General features: G+C 44.1%; 1 protein-coding gene across 1 annotated transcript in view; it reads left to right on the plus strand.

The window, feature by feature from the left end:
* kiaa0825 (KIAA0825 ortholog) overlaps window positions 1-11,425 on the plus strand; it is a 103,903-nt gene that overhangs the window by 12,466 nt on the left and 80,012 nt on the right. The window contains exons 6-10 of the mRNA XM_076043854.1: window positions 495-577; window positions 750-1,004; window positions 6,110-6,378; window positions 8,316-8,466; window positions 10,649-10,839. Coding sequence (XP_075899969.1) covers window positions 495-577; window positions 750-1,004; window positions 6,110-6,378; window positions 8,316-8,466; window positions 10,649-10,839 — 949 coding nt within the window. The remainder of the gene's footprint in view (window positions 1-494; window positions 578-749; window positions 1,005-6,109; window positions 6,379-8,315; window positions 8,467-10,648; window positions 10,840-11,425) is intronic.

Genomic DNA, 11,425 nt, shown 5'->3' on the forward strand with positions numbered 1-11,425 from the left:
TGCAACCAAACCCAACATCCTCATCCACATGTCTTCCGTGTTTGCCTCCCCCCCTTAATCTCCTGCTTTGCCCCTCATGGAATTACGTGTACAATTGATTCTACCTGACTAGATCACAGTTAGATTCCTAAAGCCATCCCTCTGTATATTTATGGCCATTTCCCCCTCCATCAGAAGGCATAGTAATACCTCAGCCTCTCTCGTTAGGTTTGCTTAGCTCTCAGTTCATGGCACTTTGCAGTTAAACAGGCCTTTCCCACATGCTACAGTGTATTGTGACATTTATACTCAATAATGCTGTGGTATGGAAAAAGCTAGAGAACATGCTTTCATAGACTGTTATCTGTGATTAGCTCACATGGCTCAGCATAATTATTGGTCCCTTGGTAAAAGAATTGCCTCCTGTGCCTGACTGACATTAATGTTTAAATTAACCCTTAAAGATGAATTGCATTGTGTTTTTCCTTTGTTTAAAAGCTGCTTTTATTTTTTAGGTATCTTGAAAAAGCACAGACAAAATTCACACATGGCAACTGCTGCCAAGACATCACAAAAAGGGCTGTTGGACATGGCAGAGGTGAGAATTTCTCCTTTAAAGGACCTTCAATGTCATTCAGGTTTAAAATACCTGTAATTACAAATAAACCAGGTGGTTTGTCTTTGCAGCAGTTCAGAAAAAACATGCATATCATTAATGCCTTCAGCATTCAGACACTCAACTAACTGTTGACTCACTCCCTATTCCTCAGGTACCCGGTTTGGAGTTTGATTGGCGGTCAGCATTCAGGGGGCTGGTCCCTCACATGGCACACTGTGTAAAAGTGGTGCTGGATGATGCTTGTGCCAGGAGTTTACAGCAGGAAGAGGCCTTGCACTCCGCAGGAGAAACTACCATTACCTTGAGCCCAACGACTGGACCCGCCGCCACCTCCAGCAGCCTCAGCCTCAGTGAAGATTCGTCCGACACCTCATCAGAGAGGGAGACTCCCAAGATGGTAGCCAAGGTACTTGTTCATAAGTACATTAACAAGTCAAGCTGTCCTTTTTCTTGAGTTGGGAAAATAACTGCTGAATGAGGAAAATTAAGTCTTCCCTTCCCTTGATATTTTCAACCAAAATGAGAAAAGTTAATCGTCTGCTGGCCCTGCGATGAACTGGCGACTTGTCCAGGGTGTCACCCTGCCTTCGCCCTAAGACAGCTGGGATAGGCTCCAGCAGACCCCCGTGACCCTGAATAGGAATAAGCGGGTATAGAAGATGAATGAATGAATGAATCGTCTGCTGTCTTAATGTAAAATACTGGCCGCTGTTGGAACTAACTTCCTGAGGATTGGCAGGTTTTATATTTGATATTAAACAGACACCAAACTGGTTTACAGAAACCACCTTCATCCAAACAAGTGAACTGGTCAGACCCTCGAGTTCTAAAACAGTGTTTTCACAGTGTTGCTATTCCCAGTCCGTCAATGCATCTTTGCCCTCTGTGACATGATCAGAAATGAGCAGGTTCGGAATTTTAATGTTGTCGTTCTCACATGGACATTAATAAAATTTATCATTCACATTCTTCTTATAATGGCACAGAGCGGCGAGCTTAATTAAGACGCCTCCTTCTCTCCTTATGTTAAATTACATTTCATGCCTCGAACCATACATTCCACCCACATTATCTCTGAAGTAACTCGTGGTTTTCCCCTGCTATTGAAGTAAAACTGTGCTTAAAGCTCTTCCTTTAATGGGTCCTGCTGCTATTAAAGAATGCCTAGAGATACCTCAGCAAAGAAAGATACACCACTTTATAAATGGCCACTAGTGGAGCTGAAAGCCCGTCTGCTGCCTGGAGAGCATTTATAAAAGATGAAATATAGAAGTGACAGTGAAGTGTTTTCTTTATGACGGCACTGAGGTCATGTTTGGAGTGCAACATCAAGTGTGTCCTCATTTTCTGTTCTGTTTTTTTTTTTTTAAAAAACATCTCATCTATGCCCTGCAATAGTGAAATCAAAGATGGAGTCTCTTGTGGTCTTAATACAAATTTATCATAGTATGATCCTTTTTTTAATTACTCTGCCACACAATCGCTTCTACTAAATTAGTAATTGTATTTGTATAGCAACGATTTAAAATGTACTATATCCCTTGTTATCCTAATTTATTGTAACATATTCCTATTTAATAATATAAGATAAGATAAAAAAAATACATTAGATATAGGTTAAGTAATAGTTCCCCTGCTAAGATACTAGTATTATTTTTCGCTAAAGTATTCATATTATTTTTTAATGTATATGGTATTACATTTTTAACAGTTTCCATACAACACTCACCATTGTTTTCTACTTTTTCCTTTTCAGTACATCCCATGTCCTTAAGTATATAACACCCTAAATTCTTCACATGAAGTCTGTTCTGTCCCTTTTCCTGCAGTGTACTACTGAGTGCCTCCATCACAACTCTTTTTTTTGAAAAATATAGGTCTACCTCCATCACCCAGACTGGGGGAGATTAGTGGTTTCTGTAGCTTCAGCAGACAGCACCTCTCTATAATAGGGTGCCCAAATGATTCGGGCCTGACACAGTTGACACGCCGGATCAGGAAGGGCCTTGAGAAGAGTCATCAGTATTACTTGACTCTAAGGACAACAAAGAGACGGGGGGTGGGGCGGGACGGGGCGGGGATGGCAACCAAGTCCTCGTGTGAGTCATATTATGAAGGCTAGATGGTGTATAGAGGGCTGCTGAATGGAGGGAAGTATAGCCAGCACACATGATAGAGGGATGTTGCACTGGAGCAGAGGGCAGGATAAAGAAGGGATAGTGTGAGAAGTGGGATGAGAGAAGAGGGCCTGGGAAATGGCACAAGGAGGTGAAGTCAACACCAGAGGTGGACTTTTCTCAGGAGGTGGACCCCCGAGACCAGGCTTAGCGGCAAACGTTGCAAGGGTTTCACCGACACATTGAACTTGCTTCTATTCAATCCCTCTGTCCTCCCTCCCTATTTTCTCACCTGTGTTCCTTACTTTTGCTTAGAAACTCTTCTTTCTCCCCGTCTCATCTTCTCCACCTAACTCCTCCACTATCGGCCGCTCACCTCTGCACTGCACACGCTCTCATCAGCTGCCGCCTCACCTTTTCCTTCTCTCGCCTCCCTCACCCTCACCCTTCATCCCCCTCAGACCCGCATTTTTACGCAGGCAGTTTTTTTTGCGGCTCCCGACGCTGACGAGAGCCTGAATTTGTCTGCGCTCAGGACCTGTACAACATATTTATGTGTAGGTCAACGCTTCAAAGATGAGAGCCTTTCAACCCAAAGGTTATGCATGCATGCATTTGCATTAGAAAACACTGAACTCGGACAGACATCCAAGACAAGACTCTAATATATACTGTATATATTTATATTTATATATATATATTTCCCCTACCTCTTTCTTTGAAGCAGCCTATACTGTTGCGACAGATCGCAAACTACAATACAAGACATAGGCTTGAAATATGACAGGTTCAAAGGCATAATAATGGATCAATATTTCACACATTTATATTCATATGCTCATAGCTCTGTCCTTACTTTTTGTCATTTTAACCCACTTCACTGTTTGTATGCCCATGCTCCTGCAGGTTCGAATGTTACTGTTCATCCATCAGACTTTTTAGGTCACTTAAAAAACAAACAAAAAAAACCTGGCATTCTGATGTGTCCTGAATGCCAATCGCCTCACCCTCAACAGCTGGAACTCGGCCGTCTTTTGACAGAAGATGAGACCGTGTTGTCCTTGTCCATGACAATCCTTTTCACATTAGCACTAGCTCTTTATTTTGAAACTTTTTAAACGAATGTTTTTTTTTTCTGTATTTATTGAAACCCTCACCTTTTGGTGTAGTACCTCGACTTTCTCTATTCACATAAAAATTGTAGTGCACACAAACAGGCCTCTGTGCCACTTGAAAAACTTGGCACAATCTGTTTTGCTTTGTTGCAGTAGTCCTGCTGAAACCCCTCACCTTGACCTTGACAGTCTGAACAACACAAATCATTTTTTTTTTCCAAATCAGATTTAGGCCACTTTTATATCTGGTCTTAAATCAGGTGCGGCCTGAACGATTGTGTTGCATTTCATCCAACGTTTATGTCATCTGAATGTGCCAGATGTCTCCCAACATGTGCTGGAGGAGGCAGACCAGGGAAGGTTAAAATATCCTGTGGAAGAAACAAGCATGGCGGACAACAAGACTGATGGAGCCAGTCAGAGGAAAAACAAATAAAGGGAAATCTTTGTGTTGCTTTCACTTTGACATAATTGTGTCAGCTCCCAATTGCTCAATTTAGAAATTTATACACAAATGGCAACATGAGGAGATAGACAATGAATTCATATAAGGTTCTTCTCCAGGGTTTTTCCATTACGCCTTTTAATGCTATGCATTGAGTCTGTTTCTGATCCCTCTCAAAGCTCCTATGACTAAATGCAGTCAAATATTGACCTTATTGTGAAAATGTCCCTGGACCTCTTTAACCCCACTGGGCTGAAGGAGAAAATGGTGCCGCGAGCGTGAAATTGTCAGTTGTGTACACAGACCATAGCCTTTAACTGACAGAACGTCGAACCTCCCATTCAGTTCCTATAGTGAGTCCAGTAATAGAGAGCGTGACCCAACATGTAAGGACCACATTCGGTGATGCAAATAGATCGTCCTTAATCTCTGCGGGGAATATAGGAAATGGTTGCCATCAAAAATGAAAACCGACGAGATAACGTCCACTGTATTGACCTTAACTTTTATTTTTATGATTTGCTACATGATGATGTTAATATATGCATGTGATATTGATGTCTATATGACTGGGGACTACTGGGCCTTGTCTGTTTTTGATGATTTGCTTACTGATTGGCTCTATTAAGAGTGTCATACATGAAATAAAATAGAAACGGTCATGGGTATGAATGTGCAAACCCACATCAACACAATGATCTCCACAAAGGAGATGAGCTTTTGATATTCAGACAATTATGACCTTCAATGAATAATTTGCCAAAGGAAATTAAAGTTACCTACTACATGAAATTTTACCTGAACCTTATTGCAACAAATCCAAGTGTTGGACGACATTTTGACCAGCTTTAATTGCTCCGAAGCTTTTTTTTGTGGTCATCTAATCCAAGAACGTCACGTCTTTGCCCCCTCAGCCCACCTGCCTGGTTTACAAACATGCTCTAAACTACAACCTGATTTTTTTCTTTCATTACGCTCAAATGAAAGCTACTGTCATCCGTGCTGATTGACATCGTGACATCGTTTTTATACGCGAGAAAACGCCTCAGACCTTCGGCTTCAAGTAAACACCAGCAGAGACCCACGCTGCTTATCTTGGCTGGGGAGAGCAGGCACACTCAACTATTTTAAAGCGCCTTGATCAGCAGTACTCTGCAGCCCCTGGAGATGGAAAAGGTGTAGGCAGTCGTGTCCCTATGGCCCTCCACCACCCCCAGGACATATGTGGGTAAATGAGATAAGTCTGGCTTGTTGCTGTGGCAGTTGAACAGAATAAGCCAGAGCTATTTTACACTGCTGAACTAGCTCTCCCTCCTCGTCCCGCTGTCTCATTCTCACCTTTGCCTGACCTTTTTTTTTTTTCCCCTCCCGTTTCCCTCTTCTCAGCACGTCTCCGTCCCACCACCTCGTCCTACTGCGCCAGCTGTAACATTTCGGAGTGTGTTTAACGCGATGCATGCCGTTATAAGATGAGACAAGTGCTGATTTATCCTCACAAGTAAAGGTTTTATTTGACCCGGCACCAATTATGCATGTTCAGCAGCAGACTTGTGCCGAGGGCATGTCTTCAGACGTCTGTATTATACATTTGCAGTGATGTTTGTGCTCCAGCTTGTACAGTGGTGAAGGGGGCGGGGGGTACACGTGTAAAACTCAGGTCTTGAACCCTTTTCATTCTGACAACGCCTTGCCAAGGTTTCATTATTTATATCTAACGAGGTCTCTATCTGATCCCCCCCGTCCTTTTTGGTTTTTATCTGACTGACAGATTGCTCCTTCTGTTATTGAAATTATCGTGTCTTGTCTTTGCCTCCCGTCTCTCCCCCTCGCCAAGTTCTGTGGGTCAATCGTGACTGAGCTGGATGCTTTGCTGCCCTTGGCGGCCGCCTGCAGTGACAGCTCTCTCCTGGAGGTGCGGTCGAGCTTCGTGGAAGCGTGCGGCAGGGCGGCGTTCAGCGTTCTGGGCCGACTGCAGGAGAGAACCCCGGAGGTCCCGTCAGCCGCGCCTCTGAAGAACCTGCCCGCTCTGCTGTCCACGTGCATCTACGTCCATCAGCGGCTGCAGCAGTACCGCGCCAGGCTGAAGGACTCGGGAGCCCAAGTGTAAGCAAAGCGCGTGGCCGTTAGGGCAGCGGTGGTTTTGCTTTTCTTCTGTGTGTTAGTGATGGGTCGCTTAAGTTGCGAACAAACCGGTTCGGTTGGCTCCTGATTGGGAGTGGAATCGGAAAAAGGTCGATCCAATTTACGTGTGTTAGTAAAATGTAAAATTAATACATAAATAAATAAATAAATAAATATTAGAAAAGTAATAAACTGAACAATAAATACCCTAATACATAATGCACACACACATATGAACTGGAAATTTTTGCTGTTTTGCAATTTTTGTTTTTATCTTGTGAGTATCTTGTTGTGAGTTGTGAGTTTTGTTTATTTTCTTGCGTTGAGTGTGTTATACACATTACATATATACAAACAAATTAAAAAATAAAAAATTAGTCATTGATTTTAGCACATTATTTGCTAATAAAATATTACAAGCAACAAAAATGTCTAAGGAGCCACTTGGGAGCCAAAAGAACCGGTTATCTTAAAAGAGCCGTAATTCCCATCACTACTGTGCGTCTGGATCATAAACAAGCAGATGCATCACAAATTGACAAATAAGGGCTGTACTGCACGTCTCTCTGTACACCAAATACAATCTAAAATTGAATAATCATGAAACATCCTCTTCACAATTTTTAAAGTATGTGGGTTGTAGCTGCGCATTACTGAGAGAAAAAAAGCATCTCCTGGTGCATCGTGTTCATTTGCTGCGTCTCAATTTTACACTTATCTTTCATCCCGTTTACATACTCAGCTGACTGCTGCTGGTTAATCAATAAGGTAATCATGTTGGCTCAAAAGATAATTGCTTAATCTTGTCAATGTGTGAAGTCTGTAGGTAGTGACAATTGCGAATGAACTAATGGTAGAGAAACCCTTTGTAAGGTGGGCCGAACAGTAAATTTAAATTGTAACTTGAGAAGAATCTCTGTCGCAAGAATTGCAGCACAGAAAAAAATATCCCTGAAAAAACAAGTGGAAGTGATTGACGGGAAGTAACGACACCCATATTTTGTCTACATCTGGCGAGTTTTTATGCCCCATAATACCCCTTTAACCTCCTGCTCTGCGTAGATCCCTTCTAAAGGCTTTGCCGCTGCCCTCGGTGCTTCTGTTGTCCCACCTCTGGCCCCGAGCACCCCTCCACCTGCACTTGCACTGTGCCCCCTCCGGTCGTAAAACACTCTGCGCCGTCCAGCAGCCCTTCCTCTCGGGCCTCCTGCACCACTATTAAACCCTAGACCCTTTCTGGAAAGTATCAAGACGGGCAGGTTTAAAGGATATAAAATGTCACTCGGACCGTTTTGAAATAAATCAGCGGCTCTTTCATCTAATCATTTCGCCGCATGTTTGTCCGAAAGCTCTGCAAAAGCCCCGCAAACAGTTCAATAGGCATGATCTAGCAGTAGTACTTGTTAAAGTTATTTCTATAATAGTAATACTACTTCTGCTGCTACTACTACTACTACTACTACTGTTACTACTAATACGTCTTTTGATTGATTGATTGATTGATTGATTGATTGATTGGTTTAAGATTCAAAGATTCTAAGTGTTTATTGTCATATGCATAGTAAAAATTTGTTGTCTGCAGAATGCTGAATAGGGGACTAAGTATAGAAAAGAAAAAAAAAATATATATATATACAAAAATGTGCAAAATACAAAATAAACAAAAAATATATATAGAATGCTAAAACAATGTAATTTTTAAAAAGACAAATTATTGATTAATTGATCTGTTTATTTACATCAAACACCATGATTGGTGCCCAGGTCTCATAGGCTTATTGAACACTAATCAATACATTTATCAAATAGTATTCCCAGAATTACAATCAATGTTAGCACAACAACAACTACTACTACTTCTACTACTGCCAATGATAAGATTTTTTAATTGGTCTTTCTTTTACTTGCTTCATGTCCAGACCCCTGACCTTGTTGCCAATCCAGAAGTGCCAAGATACAGCGGAGGCCTTGAGAGAGCGGTTAACCAGCTACTCCATTCATGTTTGTTCCACCTCCATTCTCCAAGATGAGGAGAGTCACCACTGGGCTGACCCAAAGCCCTTCTACGAGGTGGGCTATTTACTCGGACTCAGTCCGGCTGAATTTCCTCCCCTTCCCTGTAAACTACCTGTAAAAGACATTTAATTTCAGTCACAGTCGCATCTGATTTCATTTGAACGTTTAATTTATTTTGCCTCGTGTAAAAACGCGGGCGGAGATAAAACGCCTCCCACATTCGTACGCGTCGCTTCCGATCCTTTTGTTTCGAAAGGCAGAAATTCTAATGCCGCGCGTGCTGGTAAGCCTTTTCCAGTCGACTTTGAGGAAATGTCGGAATTATGCTCGGGAGCTTCCTTCGCTTCTCCTTTTTTTTTTCCATTCCCACAATGCACTTTTACCTCCCACTCTCCCTCCTCGCACCGAGCCTTCTACTCTGAGCTCCCCGAGAACATCTGTGGCTTCCATGCTGCCCTGGGGGCTCCGGGGGATTCAGCTGTCTGAAGTCTGCGGTCTACGGCTGGGACTGTCTGGAAGCAGCGTAGGCCCCCTGAAACTCCCCTACCTTCATGCCCTTAAACCAATCTAAAACTCCCGCCTCTTCCTTGCTTTACTCGGCTTTTGCCTTTCTTTCTTCCTCTTTGTTCCGCCCTCCTTCCTTGGGTCACCGGTGTCAGACAGGCCTGCTGTGCGCAGGTGTGCGCTTTTGTTCGCCCTCGCCCGCGTGCGTCTGAACATCGCGCATGTGTAGGTGTTGCAAGCAGCAGCTTCTCCGGATGTGCGCTTCCCTCGCCGCATGCTCCAGCCTCTCCGTGTGTGTTTCATGTGCATGCATTAGCTCTCCGTCTCCCGGATCCTCAGCCATGTGTCTTGGCTACCTTTCAGCTCAGCGCAACTCCAAAAAAGACCCTCCCCCAAGTTTTTCCCCCAGAATTGGTTTCCTCCATCTCTGTTATTCCTCATTGTTATTGACACCCGTTGGCAGCGGCACATTAATATGCCACAACACCGGTGCATGAGGTAAGCTCAGGAAGATCAAAAAGATTGTTTAGAGCATGACTTTAGCTGTAGCGCACATGTCAGCGGTTGGCCCTCTTCCTATTTGAAGTAAATAAAAAAAGACGTAGCGAGTGAAATGATTTGATCCTCAGTTTCCAGTCCCGCAGTCGCTCCTTGCCGCTTGCCAAGCTGTCATCCTGAATGGGGTTTCATTTACAGATGACCCGGCTGGTTAAATAAAATTTGACTTGAATGGACAGATAAAACAATCCAACCACACACGCAGCTGCGGCTGCCGTTGGTCGGCAGCCAGGGGCCGCGTCTGTGTTTGCTCTGCCTGGGTCCACGGGCGGACAGCGGCGGCGGCGGCGGCCTGATCCCGGACGCAGCGCTCCGCCCGGTCACGCTCCCCGTCAGCCAGCCATCCCTAAATGAGCGGCCCTGGGGAGGAGGTGAAGGCAGAGGAAAGGAAGACGTAAAACACTTGTCGGATGAGGTGATGTGGAGGTCGGGGGAGGGGTGCGAGGAGGAGAGCCGGCTGAGGGGCAGGAGGAAGAGCGATCAGGAGGAGTTTTTTTGGATGCGTCCGTATCTCCTTCGTACGCGCGCACGTGGGCGGACACACACTCGCATATTGTTGTTGGAGTTTGAAGCTCATTGTTTGGCCAAGACGGAGGGGAGGTTTAATTAATGAATCCGCATTCTTTCCGGAAAGGTTGCCGGCGCCAAGACTGACGGAGCCTTCCCTCCGTCAGTCCTTTCCAACAGTCTGTCTTTTTTCTCACGTCTTTGTTTCCGAGACGCACTCTTGCTTCCATCCGTCCCACTTCCTCCCTCTCCCTCTCCCTCTCCCTCTCCCTGTGTGTGTGTGCGTGTGTGTGTGTGTGTGTGTGTGTGTGTGTGTGTGTGTGTGTGTGTGTGTGTGCGTGTGTGCGTGCGTGCGTGCTTCTGCCATGATGTGTTCTCCAGTTAGGACTTTAAAGCTGCTGAAAATCCCAGCGGGGAGAGGAGACCCAGGTGCAGAGTTGCAGGTGGCTCGACCACCAAGACGTGCCGGCGCGGACCGACCCGCCTCCGTCTCTGTGTCTCTCTTTCATGTTTTCCCTTGCACTTTCTCCATTCTCTCTCTCCTTCTCATTTATGTTTCTAATTGTCTTTTCCCTCTTTTTGTACCCTGCTGACGGCCTCCATATCTCCACACATCTTCACCTGCAACCCCTCCCTCAAGTCTCCGATCCTCCTCTGTCCTCCGCAGGGTGAGCGCTGCTCCTTCTCGGTGCAGATGTGGTTCTACTTCCTGTGCGGGCTGCGAAGCGACTTGTGGGCGGTGCTTCCGGCAGACTTTGCCAAGGAGATGCTCGGCCAGGTGCTGGCCGAGACGCTACAGCTGTTGGTGCAGAGATACAACAGTGTCCGTCCTTCGTACACGAGACAACTGCAAGTCAGGTGCTCCTCATATGCTTCAAGTCAAAGTTGGATCTTTTCCAATGATTTTTTTTCTCCATTATTACATACAGTACTTTATTGAAAAAAATGTGGTAACCTTGTTTACAGGCCACAGCAATTGTGTTCCGATATTTTTCCCAAACAGCTGCTTTATTCAACATTTGAAAATTGTGTGAGAAATATATATTTTTTCATGAATTCAAGGATTAATACAAGGTCTCTTTAGTAGCTGTGATCAAATCACATAATCTCATTAAACATGTTTTGCTGCCGTTTTCCATATTTTCACCCATACTAAAAAAGAAAAAAAGAAAAACCTTTTCAGCGTTGGAGCAGAGGTTAGAAAATATTTTCTATTTCTCATACCCTGTCTTTCAAGGTCAAGATTGAACTTTGACCGTCATCTGTTGAGCTAGCATGAAAGAGAATTTCTTAAAGCAAGAGGACCTTGTGCCGAGATTGAATTAGCTGTTTGCAAGGCCGGAGCTGAATCTGAACGTTTCGAGCAGTATTTTCTGGAGTGAGAAAAAAAAAAAAAAAAAAAAAAAAAAAAAAAATATATATATATATATATATATATATATAT

This window comes from Nelusetta ayraudi, unplaced genomic scaffold, assembly GCF_046127955.1.
Source record: "Nelusetta ayraudi isolate G7.1 ecotype Tasmania unplaced genomic scaffold, CSIRO-AGI_Nayr_v1 ptg000078l, whole genome shotgun sequence".
NCBI classification, from domain to species: domain Eukaryota; kingdom Metazoa; phylum Chordata; class Actinopteri; order Tetraodontiformes; family Monacanthidae; genus Nelusetta; species Nelusetta ayraudi.